Genomic DNA, 24,782 nt, shown 5'->3' on the forward strand with positions numbered 1-24,782 from the left:
GTTGAGTTTCAAGTTCAAAAGCATTCAGAATCAGGCTTGAGCCATGAAGTCCCATTCTCTTAAAATTTCTAGTTTATGCTGAGCAAGTAATTGCTTGGTCTCAGTACCTCTATGCAAGTTGAAATCAAACTGATGTGTCTCAAAATACTTAATGGGTTACACTATTACAAAGCCTCTGCTGACAAAGATCAGATACAGATCAGCACAGTCAGCGTTCCCATGATTCCATGTACCTTGATGTATAAAATGGGAAGCTAACCTTGTGACAAAGTGGGAGGAGCATGTAAATCAGGACTACCACAAACATTCATAAAGATGTTAACAGCTTTTATTTCACTGGTGCAAGGCCCATGTGTCATCCACCACTCACCAACATCAAAACAAAACATCATCTTTGTAAAGCAGTTTCAGAAAACTCCAAACAAAGTAACGGTGGCTATAATAAACTTCATACAATACTGCAAATCACTTAGTTTGTGTCATCCAAACAAAGACAAATCAGTTTCTAGCATACATGGCTTTTTTTATTTCCCCCCCAAAAAATACCAGCACAACTCCAATACATGCCTCACACCTGGAAATTCGTAACATCACCCCATGACATTGATAGCTGTTCGTGCTTAGAACTAGTCATCAACTCACCCTATCAATATCTTAAAATACAAAATGATGTGAAAAATCTACATTTACAAAGTATAGTCCCAATCCTGCAATCAAATCCTTTTGGGCAGGTACCTGCATCCATCCCAGCTCCCCCGAAGGCAATGTGGTATTTAGTGCTTCATTGCTAAAGATTTGATTGCAGAATGAGGGCACAAGTGGGAAAGGTTCAAATCTTTCCACAAGCAGTAAAACACTGCCTTAATTCTTCTACATTCAGTTTCAGTAGTATTTGCACAACCTCCTAAACCGAGACTTACCTATTTTCAATTACCTCACATTTAGGAAGAGAGAAGGATAGGCTTTAAAGTAGTCAGCAGAGAAATGGCTTTTACTGAAATGACTTGGGGCTGCAAGTTGTTCCTTGGTGCACACTGGTGATCCACATGCTTCCAAGAGACAACCACATCTTGCTTCAGTATTTACATATCTGCTGCCTTCCTCTGCTTTACATGAGTTTCTTCACCAGCAAGATATCAGAGATCTTGTTTCCATCAGACAAGCATTATGACATGACTCCAAAAACAGGATTATGACGACAAATACTAGGGCCATACTCTTCATAGTCTTTCTTGGTGTGACATACTTGGAAAAACTCTGGCTATGAAAATACAAAACAAATCCCCTCAAAAACATAAGAATATATCAAGCAGAAAAAAATTACAACTAATGCCTTAATATTTGTACATTGCAGCTTTATGAAGTGGTGTTACGTTTCTGTAATAGAATAAAGCTAGAAATACTAGGATACAGTTCATCAGGGAAAGTTTGCCTGGACAGAAGACTGCTTGTAACCACAGCAATAAGAAATCCCACTCTGGAAATAGGAATTGCTTCCATTTTCCCCATATTTGCTTCTCTCTTGGATTTAAGACCGTTGATCTGGATCTGATATTCCTACATTCCTAACTGCAGGAATAAAGGAACTACATTGCAGCTATCATATAAAAGCTACTTCAGAATCATGGCAAATCATGATATCCTTACTCAAGCAAAGCTCCCACTTGCCCTGTACAAATTTAACTGAGATAAAAGTTGGGTAAGGATTCTAGAATGTGACATAGTTTAGGCTGCCACAATGAAAAGGTTTGAAACTTTGTATTCAGATCAAATGTAGCCAGAAACAACGGGGGTTGGGGGGGAAAGAAAAAGAAGTGAAAAAAGCACAACACAAAAAAACCCCCACAAGATCAGAACAATTTTGATCAAGACTTACTGTTGAAGCCAGCATGGAACCACCAAACCAAACTGCATAACGCTGCATGTGATGTGTTATCACTTGAACTTCGACTGGTTTGGGCTAAGAAAAAGGGAAAAGAAAGCTCTTATTTAGTTGATTTACAATTTCTAGCAAGATCCCTACAAACTGAAAATGCTCAGACCCAGCTATCTTCACCTCTCCATTCACATCACTGTCTCACACTTATTACTCAAGTCTGCCATGTTCTCTAGGAGATCAAGTCATAAACTCTTCATTATTAGTATGCTGAAGGACATGACAGTTAAATCCCCCTGCCTACTGCTAAGATCACATAGCTCTAGGAAGGGAAACCAGAACTGCCCTTAGTGACTGCGCACAGTAACTTTAAGACTCCTGTCATACGTTGCAAGGCTACCAACATGGTTAGTAACACACACATACATATGTAGTATGCATTTCACCACACTGCATCTTCACTAGTGAGGTGAAAACCCTGTAATTCATTTTTTTCACCACTCATGTAACTAATGCTCTTGAAATTCTCACTTACTTTTATCCGACCACCACTGAGCTCCTCACTAAGTCGCAACCTCGCATCCACCACTCTTTTCAAATCCCTTTGCAGTCGTCGTCCAAAGTCCCTGAACATTGTGGATCCTCCTGACAGGACCACATTCTGTACAGAAAATAAAGACACATTCTTTAAAGCCATCTTCAGCAAGTTCCCCAAAATCCAGCATTGCAGAGGTGACTGTTTGGATCTTAACATTGTTAGAAAGCAGACGGGCTACATAGAACACCGTAAAAGCATTGTTTAGTTTCCATAGGAGGGCCATGGTCCCCCACTTTTCTTTTTCAACTTACAAAGAAAACCTTGTTTGTAACTCAAAGTGAGAAGAAAGCTGTTTGTTCATGAAAACAGAATCTCTCCATGTAAAAGCCATTACAGGAGGAAAAACTCATTCCTTCACAGCTTCAAATTACCTACAGTATAAAAGAGTGCATTACAAGGCAGGTGTACTTACAAGAAAAGCACCCATCTCCACCACATTACTGAAAGATGTCCCAGAAAAAGAGGACAGCGAGGAAGAAAGGAGCCATACTTATAAGCTGGAGCCAGAAACCTCAGATGGTCTTAAAGCAGGAGAGAGATTCCCTGTTTCCCTCATACACAAGAGCATTTCTTCCCCTGCCTAAAAGCAATCATGTTCTCCACATGGGAAAACAAAATTGTTAAAGGGGGGTGGGGGGAAGGGGGAAGCACAACAACCAAAGTGATGAAACAGCAATTAAAAAGATGCCATCAGAAAATATTACCTAGAGGTAATGAAGCTGGCAAAGACAGTGAAAGGAGTAATTCCATTCACAGCAAATTAAAACTTCAAGTATACACCATAAAGTGGACAACACTACCACTAAAAATAGATTTCAGAATACACCTGAGAATAATGGTTTGAATACATCCAATGCCAACTTGTGCAACTACAGAATTAGCAGTAACTTTGGGAGGATCTTTTCTCATTCCAGTGTTAGAAGCTATGAGATTACACCTTCCTCGGGTTAGGATTATTCAAATACTTCTACACTGAAAGAAGTTTAACACTATTAATGGTCAAAGACAACAGAAGCAGCAAGGTGTCCCTGTTGAAGAGATGAGTCATTTCATTACCACATATGTGGACAAGCCAGGCCAAGCAAAATTTTGGATGTAACTAAGTGGCATCAAATAAGATAGTTAACTATACATGTAACGTGGTGTAAGTGCACTCTCAGCTGGACACTTCAGACTTTGCAGCACCAAACAGAGAAGTATCCACTGCTTTCCAACAACACACCCCAATTTCCCTTCCTTCCAAATTAGGAGTTGTTTACATGACACAGGCACAACAGAGACATGTAATGAGAGCAATATATGTCTGTTAATAAAAATTGTTATGAGTAAAAACTAGGTTCACAAGCTGCAGCCAAGCACTGTCTGAGCAAGTGAAACAGTTAAGCTACAAGTCTGTTAATTTAAACAAGGCAGTATTTGTCAGCATTGTATGAAAAGCATAGGAAGAAATGCTACACATAAACTACAAATATATTAGTAATAAGTTAAACATATTGGGAGAAACACTGGGTTTTAATGATGAAGAAACAATTTCTGTTTCTTTAAAATCATGATTTTCAATATTAGTTTCACTGTTTGAGTAACAGCAAAAGATTTCAGCATCACTTACAGTCACAAAAGTAACCACAAAACACTGCAGAAGTACTGAGCTACTGTGAAACTAGCTAGGCCAGGTAATGCTGTAAGTTTAATTACAGCTGTCATAGGAATAAACAGTGCTGCTCCTCAGTACCCCTGTGCTACACTGATAGTGTTAATCACTTGAGACAGCTGGAACACTTTTCTTTCCCACGCTTTATTATCAGGGCCAATGATACAGATCTAATGGCCTGACAGTCTCTCCAGCCTTACCTCACCCACAAAGCCTCCCTGCTTGGCACTTTGTAATTAATAGCTGTGGTTGTCATTTTGCTGAAGCACAGATAAGCAAAAGTCAGCTGAACCCTTTCCAGTCTTCTGCTCGAGGACACCTAGCATTTCAGAGAGGAAGGGCAGGAATAAGGCAGATACAGTGAATAAGCTGGGCACCGTCACAGGCTGTATTCCTGCCTGAAGCACACCTGTCCAGCCAGGCACTGCAGAGCAGCCTGACACCACACAGCAGTCTGCCAGCGCCACCTACACAGCACGCAGAGTATTGGAAGCTCTTCTCAGAGTATCTACCAGCAATTCAAGTTAGAACTCACCTTGGTGGAATGCTTACCACCCCTTTAGCCTCCTGCACCCCAAATCTCTCCAGGCTTTGAGGATGGCTCATTACGATCTGGGCATCAACAGTTTAACCTTCCAAGAGAACTGATACAAGTGTAGTCCATCTTACTGGCATCAGTAAGGTCAAGCTCACTATCACCCACAACAGCTACACACCCAGCTAAAAAGTCATCTTCCCTAAGGAGAAAAGCCACTATCATTAAAAGGCCATCTCCACACACCTGCACTTCCACTGAAAACCTGAAGATTTATCTACAATAAAGCACCCTACTTGTCAGTACACCACAGTGCCCACCTGATGCAATGTTTGCAGCACGAGAAGCTAGCTAAAAAGTTTGACGTCAATGATGCTACATCTTGATCTGTCATGATTTGAGTCATGATTATTTAAACATGCTGGGCTAGCTCCTTTCAAAGATATTTGACAAAATCTGGTTTCAGATATCACTTATCTTAAATTCTTTCATCCATGTATTTGTGCAAACACATCAGAGAAAAGTTGAAAGACATCACTTGTTGGAAAGCCAATGACCCTGCACTTACATCCTTTCTGCTGGGAGAAGGCAGAGACCTCAGAGCTGTCAAAATACTGTTCTCATCTCCTGTTATCATCTAAACTCTGCAAGTATCTGGGGAAAAACTCTGGATGGGGAAAAGTTAAGCAGTGTGTGGAATAATAGTGACACTTTCTGAACCCCTTACCAACATTTCTTAGAGTATCAAGCAGTGTTTTAAACTTCTGAAAGCCTTTTGACCACCTTCAAAGTTATTATAACTACATTCACCGGGGAACTGCTGAATTCAGCTACTCTTTTTTGACATGAGATGCCAAAATTCATGCCCTAACTGACAAATGTTGGGTCAAATTTCAGAGCATTTTCAGGTTGAAAAGAAAGACTTGGATAGCAACTAGTCTTGCAAGCATCTAACACTAGCATCTGTTGTGGCTGTTCCACAAAGAGGATGTTTCCCACTGATACAAGCAAGGTATGCATTAGCATTCTAAACATGTAACTGATAGTAAACTGAAAGGTGGGAGAAGGAACTCTGTTTTTCTGCACATCATAAATCCTATCATGCTACTGCTGTCTCAAATTTCTCTGCATTTCCATGCTATCAGTTACACTATGTATTTACACAAATATGAGATCAGTATAAGGACATGTTGTGGAACAACATTTAAAAAGGGAGCTAAGGAATTAGGCAAATACAACATTCTTCCCAAAGAATGCCCAGGGGTGATGCAATTCCTCACTGATCTCCACAAAAGCATGATGGCATCTCTAGCTGCATGGAGGATGGATTTTTTTTTTCAGTGGAATCAACACACAGGAGTGACCAACATAGCAAGGATGCCTCAGTTCAACCATTTGGCAAGATCCAAAATTATTCTGTCATTTCACTCGAGCACTCACATTAAATTTCATTCTGCTTTCTGAAAATCTGTGTTTATTAAAAACAAAGGAAAAAATAATAACCCACTTTATTTCTTTACACCTTAATGTATCCCTCCAGGTTCCAAACCCTGCAGTCTACCTCATCTTCTATTTTAAAAGAGCAGCTCAGCCCCAGCAATCCAGAACTCTCAAGTCTGTCAGAAACTGAGACAGAATAGGAATATAAATCAATTCTTCCAAGCAATCACATTAAGATGGTGTAATCATGAGAATTAGAAGAGTACATTGCTGGCAACCATTATACAATTAAAAAGGCTTCACCGGGAAAGAATGTTTGTGCTTGGTATTGAAGAGATACAGTCTACAGGATCTGTCTGAAATCAGTCTTACGCAGGTCCTGCTAGTCCATACATCAACATAAGGTCAGATAACTGGCCTCATATGAGAGATGTCGACCTGATTGGAAAACAGGGGTACTGGCAATAAAATCAAAAGAGAATTACCATAGAACATCAGCAGATGGGTTGTGAAACAATGCCTCAAAGGCTACATAGCATAAATGTATTTGAAACTACTGCCTAACTAAGCACGGGCCAGAGGAGAGAGAGACGGATGAGACCATCACATAACCCTTAAAATGTGCAAACCTCAAAAGACCTTCATGCACAATAATTCATATTACAAGTGTCAGATGCAAACAATATCCTTCTGCCTCAGTTCCTCAGGGATAACACTTACTTGTACATCAAGCCACTGTCACAGAAAACCTTCCTTTCAAAAATGAAGGGCAGCAAGTATCAGGTACTCTTCATTCAGAAATGGCACTTTGTTTAACCTGAACTTTTTATCTATTCAGAGTTCACGTTTCTCACAGTGGGGAAAGGGATAGTCACATACATGCTACATGATGCTGTTGATGTTTAGCCTTCAAATAAATTAAGTTAGTCTTACCAGAAAGACCATACCTTATATAATGGACGCCGGACATCAATGGGACAGTTCTGTATAACTTCATCAACTACATCCGAAATGGATTCCATAAAATCAGGATTAGCAAACTAAAATGAAATAGAAAAAGCATCAGAGTGTTGTTTGAAGAATGGAGAAACAAATAGGCAGAAGTGAGACTATGAAGAGATTTTGTAATAGCGCTTTTCAAGGGAGCGGGTAGGAAAGAGAGGCAGCATTACTCCCGCTCACTGCTTATTCTACGTTCTAACTAACCAACTTCTGGACACGGGAAAGGAGAATTCCTTTTTCTGCTGAGAAATTCAGATTCTCTTCCTTGGTCATAAATTCACTGTTTATAGACTATGGACCTACTATTGCACTATGGACTACTATGGGCCTACTATTTTGTGTGACATGAGTTTGATGACCTCTGCAAAATAAAACATACTGTTACTTTGCACCATGGTCCTGTCTTTTCCTTTAAGTGAAACCAGAAATACCAATATGCAAATCAGAAAGAGATTTCAAGCCTACTGAAATACTTATGTAAAACTCCCACCAAAAAGTATTCTTTTTTCCCAAGTGCATAAAATCTCTAATATTCAAAAAGCTCTAATATTCAAACCTCTTAATAACCAAAAAGGTTAACTCTCTATTTGAGTCTGGAGTGGAAGTTCCCATCAGTGACAATATCAATACAGTGCTGATGTAAATTTCTACATTTATAAATACTACAGTCAGAGCTGCTAGTGCTAGAAACCATTTTTAGGCTAGTAGCAATATTGCACTTCAATTTTAACATGAGGTGTTAAAAAAGAAGAACAAACAGTTGATACCATAGGTTTTGCCCTTTCAGAGATAAAATTTTGAGAAATTAAATATATCATTATGTACATTACTATATATATTATTATAGATACATTATTATATAACTTTAACACTTTCCTAAAGGTGTAGAAACTGTTTGGGATTTACATCCTAAACAAGAGGAAGCATTTAACCAGATGAATTAAACAGCCAAAACAAAACATGTATACATTGAACAGAAATAGAAATTAGCAAAAGAGGTTGGCCTGGAGGTCAGGAGCCATAAGAAGGATGTGAAAAATCCCCAAGAATTCAAGCTAATTTCCATAGTAAGAGTTAATTATGCAAGAAGCTACATGAAGCCACGTGAATTAGAAGACAGAAGCGGCATTGCTTCACGTGGACAGTTCTCATCTGAATGAGCCACGGCCTGACAAATTCTCCCAAGCTCTCCATAATGACATTGATAAAACAGCAAGGCAAAAGGAACAAGTAGAAATGAGAGCTATGGCATCCAAAGCAGAGTATAACGTGCTCCCAGAAGAGGGATAAGAGAACTGACATGTGAAATTGCAGTCTGCTAGCAAACACCGTATGGTTGGAGAACAGCAAGTAAAATACCTCATTTAAAAAGTGGAGAAATAAACTGGATAACTGCAAACCCCAAAATCTAACCTTCAAGAGTGTTAAAAGACTTCAGAAGAAATTTTGTAAACTGAAACCAGGAAAAGAGTACAAGAAAGCTCTATCAAAGGCAACTTTTACCTAGCTAACTTGTACCCTCTGAAGTGAGGAGTTACTGAAGTCCAGCGAGAAACTCTCTGGGTGCAGTGCATATCATCTAGTCTGTTTGTCTTGTCTAGAAAGTCAGGGCAGGGCTTTCCCCCCCCCCCCCCCCCCCCTTTTTTTTTCCTCAATAGAGAGCCAAGAAACTAGCAAGAAATGAAGAAAATGGAAATTAGTCTTTTATCCTGTTCCTAACAGTCTTTGAAGGGACTATGGAAAGAGGAACTATTAAACCAGTGCCTGACATGGGATTCAATGCCTCTGTAAGATCACATGGGTAAACAGCAGGGAGGACACTATTTAGCCTAGATGTATAACGTTGGCACAAGGTCAGGTAACTACAAACTGGCCACAAAGAGATTACAGATGGAATTTAGACAAGAAGTGAAAGAAGGTTTTTTAAATATTATTCCCACAGAGAAAGGGTAGACAAAGGAAAATTTCAGAGTTCATGTGGATCTTGGTTAAATTTTTTACTATTGCAGATTTTGGGTGCCTGCAATAAACTCAGTGGAGTGTGCAGGAATGGACAGGACCTTCTCTGCTATGATGTGACATATCAAAAGCTGATTCTTTCTTCTTGATATCACAATATCCTGAAGATCACTTAACTATCAAAAACCAGACAAACTAGGTATTGTAATGCTTCACAGAATTGTACATGTTACTTATGACTACTCCAACTGAGCTATCAACAGACTTCCCTCAGGGACAAATTTAGAATCCAGGCTTTATAAACTAACTCAGTATCAAAAGTCATTATCCAAGAGTTAAGTTACCATAAATGCAATGCAACCATGCAGCTACCAAAGGGATGGCAAACAATCAAACACACAGTACAGAATTGTATCACTTTAAACAAATGCTGGGGAAAAAAAAAGGGAAAACACTATATAAAAATCTGGAAGTTCAAATAGGTTTTTTTCCTCAATTTCAGACTGTTTTTAAAGAAACAGAATCAAATGGCTTACATGTTACACAGGACATTGGAGGGAAAGCATCTGCTGTGCCGACATTGCTCTGTGCTGAAGTTGCCCGAGACTGCGCACGGCTTGCAGTCTGGAGTCTTGCTCAAACGGTACCTCCACGTGATGGCGCACTAGCACCAAAAATGAGAGTGTCTCCCTTCCCCCTCTTTTCACCCACACAGAAAAAGTTTCTCTAACTTAATATTGCTAGCCCCTGTTCTTACCTCAGGATGAAAGAAAATTTCAGGTCCAAGGAACCTTTCATAACCCACATCTATAACAAACTTGGTTTTGTTAATTGCATTGATGCCGGTGTACTGCTTGATCCATTTCCGAGGATCTCCATCATACTTGGCAAATTCTTTCACTATGTCAGGGCAAATGTAACAGTATTTCTCCTGGTAAAAAAATAACATGCATTAAAAAACTGCAAAAAAAGTATTTAATCCATCATTGAATTAAAATGTAACACAACCAGAAAACAAAAACACCTGAACATTCTTACAGATAGGGCTGCTTAAGAGATACTCTCACAAAAATGACTACTGAAGACACAGTCCACAGCCCATATGTTTCAATAAGATTGCATGCTGTCTCATCTGGATTAGCTTCTCTCAAAATGAAAACATCACAAAACCATTAGGCCTGTGACAATAAAAAAGTTCAATGGCAAGCTTCCGTGGCCAGATCAGACACAATCACCCTACTGACACTACACACATTTTTTTGTTAAAATTAAAAAGCAAATTTTAAACAAATCTAAAGCTTGAAACGTTGATTTAATCTGCAGAACACTCCAAGCAGGCTAGCATGAAGATTTTCTTCCTCTTTCTGCTTCCCCCGCACTTGATAGGATAAACCACCAGAAGCTTGAGTAATTACAATACATTGCCTACATTTGCGTTTTGAAGACAGCCACTGGCAACTTGTCAAAGCCAAAAAATTAGCTCCAAGAGCTTTATTTATTTATTTAAGAGATAAAGAAGGGTGTACCTTTATGGCTTTTGCTGTCTCCAGAGATTGTTCAGGAGGAATTCCCACCTCCCTCTCCCTCAGGAGCTGTTGAATAAAGTAAGTAATATCTCTCCCTGCAATAGGAATATGTTTGATGCAACTTCCAATTACATAGCCTTCTGCCTGTGTAGGAGGAGAGTTAAAAAGAATAAATTCGAGGGGGGGAAACCCTACTGTGTATCAATTAACAGCAAAACTAACATTCCTTTTTATTATACCTTGATTTGATTTTGAAGTAAAATCTTGAAAGTGCTATTAAAGTGTGCAACTCACTGCAATGTGATATTATGTTTATTTAAAATACCTTGATTAGCACAGAGAAACAGACAGCAATTAACAAACAGATACACAAGTGAAAGGCAAAGAGACTTGCACACATTAGAAGACAGTCTGATGACATAGCTCCTTTTAGGCACGATCTGAAAAGCAAAGCTAATACAGAATCATAAAATGGTTTTGGTTGGAAGGTACTCAAACCACTCATGTCTTGTCTGAGAATGAAAAAAAGCAGTAGGAGAAAGCATAAAATTTTCTAAAACTCTGAAGAAAAAATCATCACATGAAGTAGCACAATAAAAACAAAGAAATCTATTAGCTGATTTTTATTTTTTTTTCAGGATGCATGCACTGAAAAAGAGGTTAATGACAAAATGTAGGATGAATTTAAAGGGAATCAAATTTTCATTTCTAAAATAATTGCTCATTCAGATTGAACAGAATAGACTAGAACAAACCACGATGGAAGAGACCCTCAAGATCATCGCGTCCAACCTATCATCCAACACCACCTAATCAACTAAACCATGCAACCAAGCACCCTATCAAGTCTCCTCCTGAACACCTCCAGGGATGGTGACTCCACCACTTCCTCAGGCAGCCCATTCCAATGGGCAATCACTCTCTGTGTAAAACTTCCTTCTAACCTCCAGCCTAAACCTCCCCTGGCACAGCTTGAGACTGCGTCCTCTTGTTCTGGTACTGGTCGCCTGGGAGAAGAGGCCAACCTCTGCCTGTCTACAACCTCCCTTCAGGTAGTTGTAGAGAGCAGTAAGGTCTCCCCTAAGCCTCCTCTTCTCCAGGCTAAGCAACCCCAGCTCCCTCAGTCTCTCCTCACAGGGCTTGTGTTCCAAGCCCCTCACCAACTTTGTCGCCCTTCTCTGGACACGCTGCAGCAAGTCAACATCCTTCCTCAACTGAGGCGCCCAGAACTGGACACAGATGCTTCAGAAATACTGGGAGTGGCATAAACAGATGTCAGAATGCACAGATGAGTCTGTATTTTTAGCATCCTAACATAATTAAGATGTATGAGATCGACTATGTATACCATAGAATGTATACGTATATGAACACCCATTTATACAAGCTTGTAGTTGGTTACACACAAGCAGAGTTCACTAACTTCTAAAGTACAATAAAATCATGTAGAAAGCACATGTAATCAGCTATATTAGAAAACCCAAATGCAGGACATCAAAAAAGTTAGGACATTTCTTCATCACAAAAGTTTCTTCATCAAAAGTTAGGACATTTCTTGTCAGATTTTAGTGGTGCGCAGGAGATCGAAAACCATGTCAGGCATTAATACTAGACAGAACTGAGGCATCACAGTAATGGAAGATAAGGTGCCACACAGGAACAGCCTTTAGAAGAAGGCCTAATGTTGCCTTACTGTGACCTTCCTATAGTCTGAGAGCTAAATTAGTTGTGTAAGTTCACACAGTAAAACACACACTCTTCAAAACATTCGTAAGGGAAGAAAACAAAAAAAATCCCACTCAAGCAACACTACAAATTTAAAAATTAAGCTTCTTTTGACACTTCTTATTTAAAGTTGTAATTAAACAAACCCTGTACTTATCCAAGCCACAGATAATTTCAAATTGCATCCTGCTACATACCACAGGAATTACATGGGTCACTCCATCACCACTATCAATGACAATTCCAGTCAAGGTGCGTTCCCCAACCTGCCGTGACGTCCAAGAGGCAGCTAAGGCTAACACTGCCTATATGAGAAAGAGATTATATTTAGAAGCAGGCAGAGTGTGTCATTGACAATCACACAAAACACTGTCTCAAACATATTAGATGTGTGCACACAGAAGACCGTACATACTGTAGCGATACTGTACTTTAGAAGTATGTTCACCTGAACAGCAATGTAAAGTCCCGGTATGTTAAAGGATTCAAACATGATTTCTGCAAGATACTCTCTGTTCTCTGGTGTGTTCAATGGAGGCTCTGTCTGAAAAAAAAAGAGAAACAAAAAAAAAAAAAAGAAATTGGAAAAGCACCTCAATAGAATCCTAACAGTTCATGCACTGATTGCTTGGAATAGCAATCATTTAAAACTCTTACTGCACTCAAAGTAGAAAATTTCAAACACAATTTCGTTTAAACAAAGCAATTGAAGCTTTTCAAAACCAAAATCCACTCCACAGTAGCTTTCATTGCAAAATGGAGAGAATTTAGTTAGAATGCAGCTTTACTAATTACTTTCCTCCTCCCACCTTAGCTGCTGAAAAAATAAGAGATACGTAGAAACAAAACCCCTCCAACAGTGCTGCTCCTGATTAGAACATTATTTAGTTTTTTGCTTGTAAAACACTCATTAACTCACCATTAAAAAATAGTGATCCTCGGGCTCAGCACGTAGGTATTTAAAAATGACCTGCTCCATGAACCTCTCCATGAGGTCCCAGTCTTCCACAATACCATGTCGTATAGGCCACTGAAACAAGAAAACTTGTCAATGCTCCAGACCAAAAAAACCTGATAAATAAATCCAGAAATAGGAACAAGCCTAAATCCTCAAACTCTTACATCTTCTGCAAGAATGAAAATGCCTCATCTCATGGTTATCTTACCAAATCCACCATCCTGATTTTAATTTAGAGGCACTATTTCCAGTTATTTCCCACTCCCAAGTACTTCAAATTGTGACGCCGTCTTTTAGGACTAGAAGGCAGAAACTGGATTCTGTTCCCGAAAGTATTACTGCTCTGTTGCAGCACTGTGTTTTTAATCTCTCTTTTGTGTAAGTTGTATCATTTATAAAGTTGAGAATCATACTTGGCTTCAATATGGCTTTCAATCCAGAAAAAGAAATAAAGACCCTACAAGCTACGCATTTTTCAACGAAAATTCTGGCAGGGATGTGTTTACATTTTGTTCAGTGTTAAGAGTACAGCTGACATTTAAGTAACACAGTAGGATATATAAAAATGCCTTTTTTTTTTTTTTCCCACATAATTCATAAGCTGGCAACATTTTGCAAGTACAAGAAGTCCTCTACTAGGGTATGGAAAATATGATTCACAAAAACGCAGTGTCAAAGACAGCCCTCCACAAAACCATTGTGACATTCCCTGAAGCAACAGTATCTCAGACGTCCCCCAGTTCATAAGCAACATTGAGAGGGTACACTTTTAGCAAGAATTTAAATATTCAGTGCTTATGACAATTTTACTAGCTAATAAATTTGAAAACTGAACAGCAGCACTGTGTTAATGGATATTTAGACAAGGGTTTAAGGACCAATCACACAGGGCAACACTAGTAAAACAGACACCTTAAGGTAAAGCCATTAACAAGATCGTGAAGTTTTTAAAGGTAGCAAAAATACTTCACAGAAAGAGCAAATGTGGTTTTTTTAATTACTACCAAAAAGTCCCACAACAGTATATAATACAAATGTGAAACTTTAGAAAGTTTAACGTATAGTTCATGGTTACCTTTGTAGCATAGGTAGGTTTATCTATGGCTTCATCTCCTATGAAAAAATCCAGATCATCAACACCTTTCATCACCCTCCTCTGAGCCTGGTCACCTACTTTGGCTGATTCTCGGATGGCAATACCTTAACATAAAGACCAGAGATATCAAAACAAAATTAAAACTGCTAAATACCAAGTAATTAATATTTGTTTGCCTAAGGATTCTGCAGCAGTCACTAAACCTGTGCAAGTGCAGCAGTCCATTGGAGATACTCTTTTAAGCCAGGGGCAACGTGATTTTCTGAGTTTCAACTCCAGAATTCAGAGAGTGAGCACAGGCAAAGAAAATAAACTAAGTATTTCAGAAGAAAGTATTGGAGTCATTATCCCAGTTGGTGAGAAGGAGGAAGGGGGAAATCAATTTGCAGTGCTACAGAGAAATCTTTGGAGACACTTATGCTTCCCATTAGCAGGCACAACCACCACTAAAATTAAATGATGGCTGCTACAGGCAAGAAGATGAGACAGCAAAAAAACAAATTTAGGGCAAGCTAGAAATAAAAATAGAATTAAAGTACTCTTAAAATGTAACCTTACTTATATACAGTTCTCTTTTAATAGGTCAGAATCAGGATCTGAATAACACAGTAGAAAACACAGAGTGGACAGGCATCACCCATAAATGCACCAACACTACCAGCACCAAAAATCATTGACAAGTAAACAGTTATTTTGGAAACAATCTGAGCCCCAATGACTTTATGGTTTTATGAACCAGGATTTATAAGAAATTCACAGGAAACTCCTGCTATCCTACTTCTTCAATAGAACACCAACCTTTATCAATGCCATTACAGGCATAAATATGTAGTCAGTGCTACTATTTATAAATATATATATATATAGAGAGAGAGAGAGAGAAAGAGAAAGCACTTGAGAGAAAGTCTTAGGACAACAATAACAACAGGAACACCAGAAAGGTATAACATTTTAAACAAGTTTATTTCACACACCAAAAAAGAGTAAATCTGCTCAATAAGAGCATGTTGAATAGGCAAAACCATTTTAATTGGTAGACACACACCCAAAAAGAACATTTTCTAATAGGAACAACTTTTTGAATATTAAACTGTCTACAGTCCCAGACAATGTAAATAAGGCAGAAACCATCTGCACTTTACTTAGTACTTAATTTGATTGGAAGCCCTCCCCAGATTATCCAGGTAGTAACCATGGCGTCAGGTAGACAGGAGGTAAATTGCATTCTGCCTACTCAAGACTACTGCCATAAAAATAATGGAGATAAAAAGGAAATTGGACTGGAGCTCTCTTCATCTTTGTCATGGCAACCAAGAGCTGATGTAATGAGCAACAGTCCTAGCTAACTGCAAACAAGGAGTTCTGTTTAGCTACACTCTTGACAAAGATGATATCGCAATGAATATCACTTTCCAGATGGACAAGAGACTATGAAGGCTGAGCTGAGAGTTTGGAAGCACATCATTTACTCAGGGAAGTGCTCAGTGACAGCAGTGCACATTAGAACTTGGAGGGACAAAAAAATTACTCACATGATGGGATAATGAACTGAGGTTCTGTATTTCCTGCATAGCCAAGTTTCGTATACCTAGAAAAAAGAGACAAAAAATGCTTTCAATTCACATTTTTTAATGTGGAAGCCAAACAATCACATACCACATCTACATTTTTTGGGGGGTTATGCTTTCAGGTGCCAGCCTGCTGAGAGGAAAACTCAGAAGCAGTAAACATTTTAGGTGCTATTTATTTTCTGGCCACGTTCAGCTTACAAATTTTGTTTGTGGGGTTTTTTTGTTGTGTTTTGTTTGTTTGTTTGGGTTTGTTGTTGCTGGTTTGGGGTTTTGTTGTGGCTGTTGGTTGTTGTTTTGGGTTTTTTGGTTTTGGTTTGTTTTTTCCATAACTATCAAATCTGAAAACTCAGCTCTTACTTTCTGTTCTTGGTCTTTGACTAATGCCTGTTCTCGATATTTGCAAACAATATTATGCCATCACTAAAGAAGAGGGCTGCTTCTTCATTAACAACTTAAACAGTAAGTCCCCCCCTTTATGGACTACGTGGCATAAAAACACCCATTAAAAGTCATTTTGCTTAGATAAAGGCATTAAATCAAAACTGAATTAGCAGTGACCTTGGAAATTAAATATTATATTTTCAATATCTCTTCAAAGCCATAGCTTCAATAGGTTTCAAATAATAGCTTTTTTAAAAGGCTGTTTTCTCCAAGGCTAAAAGACAAGGACTATGGTTGGGGTGCCAGAGTTTATTGTATTTTTAATCATCATTATATGGGTATATGCTTTCAGTCCATTCCAAAATGTAGCTCTCAAAAAATACAATCAAGACATCAGACTGATTTGTAAAGAAGGTCAGAATTCTTTTTATGATGATTATTTCATAGTTTCTTCATATTTTAGACTAAGACCTACCTAGGGAACATTGGTAAAGTGTAACAAGCTGTAACATTGGGATTTAAGACACATTACAGGATATTTCCTCTTTCTTTCTCTCTCTCTGAAATGGGTTTGGGTCAAAAGCACAGTGAGGACCAAGAGAAACACTGTTGGATTCAAAACACCAAAATCTAAAACTTAGAAATGGCAACCCAGCAGAAACCCCAGGACAACAGCCCCTCAAGCCCCAGTAACAAAACTTGAAGTGAGTACTAAGTATGTAAATCTGTATATATATTTTCTATACAATATTTATATGTGTGTGCATATATACAAATTAAAGGTTCCTGCAGTATATAACCAAAGCTCATTTTTTAAACTAGACTCTGGACAAGAGACGAGTTCAGTTTGCCATTTCTTCCTGCCCTACATGCATGCTACACTTACACCTACTCACTGTCCTAAAGCCTTTCCAAAAGTCATCTTGGGCTACCAACTTTACTTTCCTTTTCAAATGCCCCTACCAGAATAGCTTATAGAGTTACCAAAAGCCCAAGCTCAATACTCTACCAATTTATTTCTTCACTAGCTTAATTAACCCCACTCGAAACTACACAATAAGCTTATTTCTCAGCATCAGTGAACAAGATTTCTCTTCAAAGAACATATCTCACAGAAGTATTTTTTTGCATGCTATTAACCCATGAAGGAGGAATACCATAACTCCAGAATATATTCACTACTCAACATTGATGTAAAGAAGTGGGGGAAAAATCCTCTTAAAATATAAATGTACTGAGGGTCGAAAAAGAGACAGACTCGAATAAGTGGCTGCATTTCAGGTATTTTGACAAAACCAAATGGAAGAGGACATCAAACTACCCTCAAAATCATTGAGAAAGAGAAGGAAAAAGAGATGATGCAGTTGTGTGCCCTTTCTTCTCCAGTGGTCTATTCGTTCACATGACAGACCTGGTCCCAGATTTTCCATCTGCCCAGCAGGACCTGAACACGTTCCACCTCTCTGAGCCATACTCAAGAGTACATTAAAGTGTTTGGGTGACCCACTTCCAGAACCTCCTACAGAGATTGTTCCCTTTTATACAAGGTATTTAAATATTTATTGACCTGAAAGGCTCTGAACTTAAACAGTTAGAGAGGCTACCTGGTCTTCAGTCCCTTCTTCAATGAATATTTAAGCATATAAAACATGCTTTTCTTTCTCCTGGGTTACAGCCTAGCAGACTAATGGTAATGCAATGTCTTGTGATCTGTAAATTACAGAGACAGCTGTAGGGAATGTGTAGATCACCAGAATTCCAACTTAATTTCATTAAAAATAGCAGATTTGTTGCCAGTGAGACACTGGAAACTCCAAAATACAAAATACTGGAGGCTGCATTAAAGATCAGTAGAAGACTCATCCAATAGACTAAGGCTACTGCGTGCAAGGTGATTTGGAGGGACTATTCTTTTTTTTAAAAGCACTGGAAATTATATATTGTTGAAACAAGTAGTTGCTAAAAATACTGTCTCCTACACACTCTCTTTCACAGGTGATTAGTTAGTGCATTAATCAGTTTCACTCTTCTCCTGCATGAGGAATGCTCCTCCTAACCTTGATCCCTTCTGATGTCCTACAGAAGAACTTACGTAGAAAAATGACTGGAAGATGCAAATAGACCAAGCTGGGAAGCAGATGCTGCCCCCTCAGCCACTTTCAAAAGCAGAGATGTATTTTGGAAAACTCTCACTAGACCATCAGAGCAACACAATTTAGGCATGCAAAAATCACACACTCAGGCAGTTGCTTTATCCATCTGAAAACACAGGACATCAATTTTTAGTCTGGACGAAAGACTAAAGTCCATTAGTGAAGACTAGCATTTCCCCACTCTCTATCAGTTTTTGGTCCAGATCCTCAAAATAATGTGTTACATCCAAGAGAAAAAGTAAAAATAAAAACATTTTTAAAGCTCTTAAAAGACAGATATGAAGTGACTGAAAATAGTAAAACACTTTAACAAAGTCCTGAACAAAAGAAAAACAAATATCTCTGTCAAGAGAACGCTGACAGCTGAGACACTCAATAACTAGCAGTCATTACTGCCAGAACACCTGTGAGGCTCTGCTGCCATAAACAGACTCTACCATCATTATTACAAATATGCCTGAGAAACTCTCCACACAAGGTCTTCATAAAGACATGGAAAGGCATTTTTTAAATGAAGGAGGATGGGATGAACAAATGGGAATGAAGAAAGAAAGGATGAAGGAGGAAATACCAAACAGAAAAAAAATCTATTATGTCTGCACAACTTACCCAAAACCACCAACAGCCACTCTAAGAATAAAACAAATATTGGACCCATTACTTTGAGTCTAGCACTTTACAGGACTGAATGCTGTGATTATAAACAACAGTTAATTAATCCAGGCTCCTTAGACCCAGAAGAGCAATTACAGTAATGTCTGCTAGGAGTCTCACGTGTACAGAGCAGAGGTAATACTTGGCTAAAGCAACTAATTTTGCATCAGAAATACAGTGAGAGGGAGGGAATTTAACATGCTCTGAGGTTCCAGCTCAGCAACAATAGCTCTGAAAGAATAAACACTACCCTAAGCTTCAAGCTTTAATGGCAAGTCCATCTTACTTCTCCCAAAAATCAAGCACACCCCTAAGTTCATCAGTAAGACTTCGAAGTCATTTTTCTTCACTGGAAGAAATTTTAGAGGAAAATGTCTTCATTATTGAAAGAAATTTTGTTTTACTAAAAGAAACTTTATTTCAATAAAATACACCCAAAATAGAAGTACTCCTCAGCACCTGCAAATACACACACTAAAAGAGAAGTATTTTAAGACATCTTTGTTTCACACACCCACCTACCAGCATTCTGATGTCCCATGGCTAAATGCCTGTTAACAGAACTAGTTATGAAGTTTAAAGCTACATAAAATGGCAACACCAGAAAGACCTGGTCACCCTTAGAAACTAAAAATAGCACACCCTTCTCCACAAAAAGACTCACAGCAATGTGCAAACTGGTCACTTGGAAAATTTCATGCACAAAGATGTAATGCATCAAAATTGAAGTAGGGCAAGAAATCCCAAATACCAAGGAAAGAAATGGAAGTAATTATGGCTTTCTGCAGAACTTGTTTATGACAAAGAAAGTTCAAGCCATCTATCCAATAGATAAAGGGAGCGTTATCCTGTCCTGCTATCATGATATGCTCTTCTCTTGAAGCTCTGTACTTATTTTCTATGCACCTGTTGTTGCTTTTTTTGAGTCATTCCAGTATTTTACAGGGCTAAGGCCTACAGCTGCAAACAACAGTAAACTAACCTAGGCTCCTTACAACAACAACAACAGGCTTTTCACAAACTTCTTAAATCTTCTTACACAAAACAAAGAGAGATTAGTGCCTGGATAAAGCACTTCATTCAGAATCCAAAAATATAAGTAGAAAAGTGTATTTTATATACATAATGTTGCATAGTGCATGCCTGCATATACCTTTTCCTTTCTGCTATGCTCTTCCAAGTTCTTCATCTGAAAGCCCTCGAATGAATAATTTGAATTAATTGTTTGAAGCTTGTAATCCAAAGTAGTTTCATCCTAACAATAAGAAGGTTTTCAGCCCACACAGAGGAAAATTCCAGAGACTGCATATCAATGAGTCAAGCTACTTCTGGCAGCTTTGGTTCAGACTTATTTCTTCTGGACTTCTGCAAGGTAACTTATTTTGTATTCAACAATCTCAGTGTTGAAAAGATCCCACATCTAAGTGCCCGGCAGCAAAGCTGAAGAGAAGTCTCATCAGCAGAGGTAACATGTTGTCCTATATGAATTAAGACCATTTGGAGGTATGGAAATGCAAATTCACATCTTCCAAGATTATTTGAACTCTTCCTGAAATGAACTGACATACACACACACCCCGCTTAGCTCCATCAGTTTTACCCATGCAAGAACTAGACTTTAAAATCCTACTTTGATCATTATTTCTCTGAGATGACACCATAAGCCTCTCTCTATTTTTATTTATTGTGTACTATTGTTGGTCAGGAAGTCCTACTGCTAGTGCAACACTAGAATCACTCCACAAACTGAGAGCAAAGGAAGTCTCCTGCAAAAGACAGACATAGCATTTAAGGCATTTTCTAAATTTTGTAATTTATGCTGTAGCCTTTTAAAAGGATCCACCCAGAGCTCCCATTTCTTTCCTTGAAAATCTCTTCTATACCCCTGTAATACCAAAAAATTCTGTGGAGAAGAGATATTTTAAATATCTTCAGCAAATACATAGAAGGAACCTGGGAAACTACCAAGGAGTATCTAATGCACAAGCATGATTACACACAAGATGGAACTCAAGTTTCTATTCTAGTCCCAAAGTTTCAAGCTGTGGCTTCCAGTATTCCCCTCCCAGGGGACAGAGCTGATTTCTGGTAATATGAAGTATAAACACAAACAAAATAAGTGACTTCTGAAAGTTTTGTGAATTTAATTCAGATGTATTTCAAAATACGAAACACTTTTTCAGAAGGCCAGCGTAACACCACACCATTGGAAAGGCTTCCTCTGGTTACACAGGGCTGTGGGTTTCTTGGTTGATAGGTTTGATTTGATTTTGTTTGGGTTTTTTTAAGATGGCTCAGTTTGGGAAGTTTTGAAGGTAACTTCTCAAGCATTAAAGTAACTAAAATATTGCTGCACATTCCTCGCAGAGGAAAGCTCTATCATTGCAATAAATTTGTGCAATCGCTGAGACTGAAGCAGAGCCTGACTAGAAGTTACTAGCTGAATAGTTTACTCCAAGGACCAGTGTCTCCTCTCTTCTGAGCTGGCCATAACTATTGGGCCAAAGGCAAGATATTAGCAAAAGCACACCACATACTCAGTATCACCTTCATTACAATTCCTTCTGACACTTCCTACTCCTGAGGCACAGCAGAATTGGTCTACAGGATGATGAATGTCTCTTCTCTAGCCACAGACATGTAGAAAAGCCCTTTTCCTGAAATGTCTTCTGAACACAGCATCTGCCATTTAGATTCATTTTAGTCTGCAAAGATTTGAGTTCCAAAACTCGTGGTTTGGCTAAACACAGAGTAAGCCCCACACTGATTTGACAAAGGGGAAGAACAGATGATCTAACGAGTAAGAAATGCTGATAGTGTGAGACAGCTAGCTCCTACCCCATTGCTGGCCGAAGGTGATAGCTGGAAAAGTTCAAGAAGACGCACATGCTGCCCAGAGTGACAGCCAGGTGCAATCCAGCAAGGCCTCTGTGCGTGCAAGGAGACACCAGCAAGCACACCTCACCTGCTTCTGGACCACTATCAGTGCCCGTTTGTAGCTCCCAGCAAGAGCACATGTGTCACCTCTCTCCTGCCAGTCATTTCAAATAAGTCATCCCCAATTTTAGAATTTTAATCATGCAATAGTTTAAACCCGGAGAACATGAACCAAAAAAAGGACCCAAGAAGAGAAATATATACACAGAAATAACATCCCCAAAGACACACGACCTGCCCGGGGCACACAGCCGGGACGCGGCAGGACTGCCCTGCTCCGAGCTCCCAGCAGGGAGCAAGGGCAAGAGGAGACTGAGGAGGGCAGCGGGCAGCAGCAGCCGCCTCAGCGGCGGAGAGACCCAGAGGGTCTCGACAGAGACCCTCTGTCCCAGGGGTGACAGGCCGAGAGCGGACCGAGCCACACAGCAGGGGCACAGACCAGTGACAGGAGAAGGAACTCCCCGTCAGCCCCTTGCCAGCAGCTGTGGGGCGCCAGCACGGCGGAGACACCCCCTCGACTCCCGAGAACGAGGACTGGCAGCACCGGTCCCTCCCCTGCCCGCACTCACCCGGTGCCTCCGTCTATCACGCAGGGGGGCAGGTAGCTCGCCATGCTGGGGAGCCGGCAACGGGGGCCCTACGCCAGCATCCAGGCCGCCGCCGGCTCCCCCGGCCCGGCCCGGCACGGCCTCAGCGCATCGGCAGCGAAGCGGCGGCCGGCACCATGCAGCCGCCTGTCAGCGCCGCCCATAGGGCGCACGCGCCGCACGCCGCCGCCACGTGACGCGACCTCTGCCGCTACCCGCCCCCGGCGGGCGCCATCTTGGGTCGGACGGTGCGGTGACTCTGCGGGGGAGCTTGTGAGAGGCTATGCACATCAGCGGGGTAGTGCCCTTGTTCTAGGCTTGGTGGTGTATTCACCTTTTTGCTTTCTGAAGGGAGGTCTTTAATCCAGGCCAGGACCTCAGCCTGGCTGCAGCGAGGACACACTGGCCAAGAAGTGTTTCATCAGCTTAAAAACTTCTTTCAAGGCCTGTGTGACCACAGAGGATACAGTGCCTACGAGGGGGTTCATCACGCCCTCAGAAAACGCTGCAGAGGGTGCTGCCCATCAGAGCAAGTCGTGCCTCATAGTTCACGTTCCAGTGAAGGTGGGGTTTGCCCTAGGAAAAAACACCCAGCAGTGAATCAGTTGGTTGTGGAGAACACAAAGCTGTGTTTCTCTGGGTGCAGGTGGCCATGCTACAGCCCATAAATCCTCTGTGTTACCCATACACAGGCCCAGAATACAACTTAGTGTAAAAGCCATTTGAAAAATAAAAACTGGCTGCAAGACACTTCTGCAAAGTTGTTGATACCTAATTTACAAACATGATAATGGTGTCTCATGTGTGACTCAGCCCTGGTCATACGGCAAGTGTGTGGTAATGCCACAAATAGACCCTTCAGATGCCTGTGCCCAAGCATGAACCACAAGAACAAGTGTCTTTCCTGTGAGGGTGTAGTTGTAGGCTGAGGGCCTGTGTAAGCAAATTAGTGAGCTGTATCTTCTGGTCCTCGTGCCCAGCGTTGGTCTGATGGCTATAGGCTGTGCATGTGCCCTGGGGAGGTTGTTCAGCCATTTACCACAAACTGAGCACACTCGCTCAACATATTTGTTCACTCTGTTCCCCTCAGAGATTTTGGAAGATACAGAACATGGTGGAAGGCAGCCCAATTTGTTTGCTGGAAGCACTTCCTTATCGGTGAGTTGAAACTGCTAACGCTCAGACTCCAGTAAGTAGGCTCCAGAACTGGGGATTAAAGCTTGGTAAAAATTGCCCCCTGCTTCAGACTAGTCAAATCAAAACAGCACATGAAAGGCAGTACTTTAGCATCCAACAGATAAAAGAAAGAATATGCTTGGACTTTCCTGGCCAAAATTTCCACTCTCCCATGCTGTTGCACAATATGCTGTGCTGGGCTCAGAGAGTATCTGCTCATATGCTATGCAGACATGTCACTGTAAACTTTTCTTACAATTCTCAACTTTCAACTTTCCTTTTCTTAAAAATATTTTTTCCTTTGTTTGTTTTTGTTTGTGGTTTGGTTTGGGGTTTTTCTTTTAACATTTTTTAAGACGCCTATAGCTGTTACAGCTGAGAACACCTCATCTGTAACCAGAGGTATTGCCCTAACTCATATGTAGCCTACAGGCTCTGTGCAGACATACGAGTTGCAAACAGCTGCAGAGATTTGAAACCTTTGTGCCCTGCCCTTCTCTTCTCAAGCTGTTTACCAGGGTCCCTCGGGCATTGACTACTACCCGGGTAGCTCTCCCAGCTCTTTGTGTGAATGCTCTCTAACCCACTTCAAGCAGAATCAGCTGAGAGAGTTCAAACAGTTTAAATAGGAGCTCTGCACAAACTCAGTTGATTGTTGCTGAAGTGGGTTGGGGAGCACTCAAACAAGTTGCTTTGTTAGCAGAAGTGAGGCAAGGGTAAAGCACAGTAACATCTTAAGCTGTTTCAGTTGGATCCAGAAGACTAGGGGCATCTATCTGTAGTCTTAACAGAGACAAAGCCATGGAGAATCTGGAACAAAACTTGTGCCATGGATCTAGGATAACATACATCTGCTGATGGTCTTAAAGCAATGAGAAATGTGAAAACATTTATGCTGATGATACATCAGAAATCAAGTATTGAATATTTCAATGACAGTCATGATAACTAGTTCCT

The 24,782-nt window shown here is 40.1% G+C and overlaps 1 protein-coding gene across 1 annotated transcript; it reads right to left on the reverse strand.

Annotated features, from left to right (window-relative positions):
- Positions 1 to 318: 318 nt before the first annotated feature.
- On the reverse strand, positions 319 to 22,807 carry ACTR3B (actin related protein 3B). Its single transcript, XM_009897834.2, has 12 exons — positions 22,632 to 22,807; positions 15,899 to 15,954; positions 14,346 to 14,470; positions 13,232 to 13,342; positions 12,761 to 12,856; positions 12,510 to 12,617; positions 10,588 to 10,731; positions 9,819 to 9,992; positions 7,048 to 7,140; positions 2,412 to 2,537; positions 1,877 to 1,960; positions 319 to 1,261 (listed from the first exon to the last, which is right to left on the reverse strand). The coding sequence occupies exons 1-12, from the start codon at positions 22,673 to 22,675 to the stop codon at positions 1,166 to 1,168; spliced, it is 1,257 nt and encodes a 418-aa protein (XP_009896136.1). The 5' UTR covers positions 22,676 to 22,807; the 3' UTR covers positions 319 to 1,165.
- Positions 22,808 to 24,782: the final 1,975 nt, after the last annotated feature.

This window comes from Dryobates pubescens, chromosome 21 (genome assembly GCF_014839835.1).
Source record: "Dryobates pubescens isolate bDryPub1 chromosome 21, bDryPub1.pri, whole genome shotgun sequence".
NCBI classification, from domain to species: Eukaryota; Metazoa; Chordata; class Aves; order Piciformes; family Picidae; genus Dryobates; species Dryobates pubescens.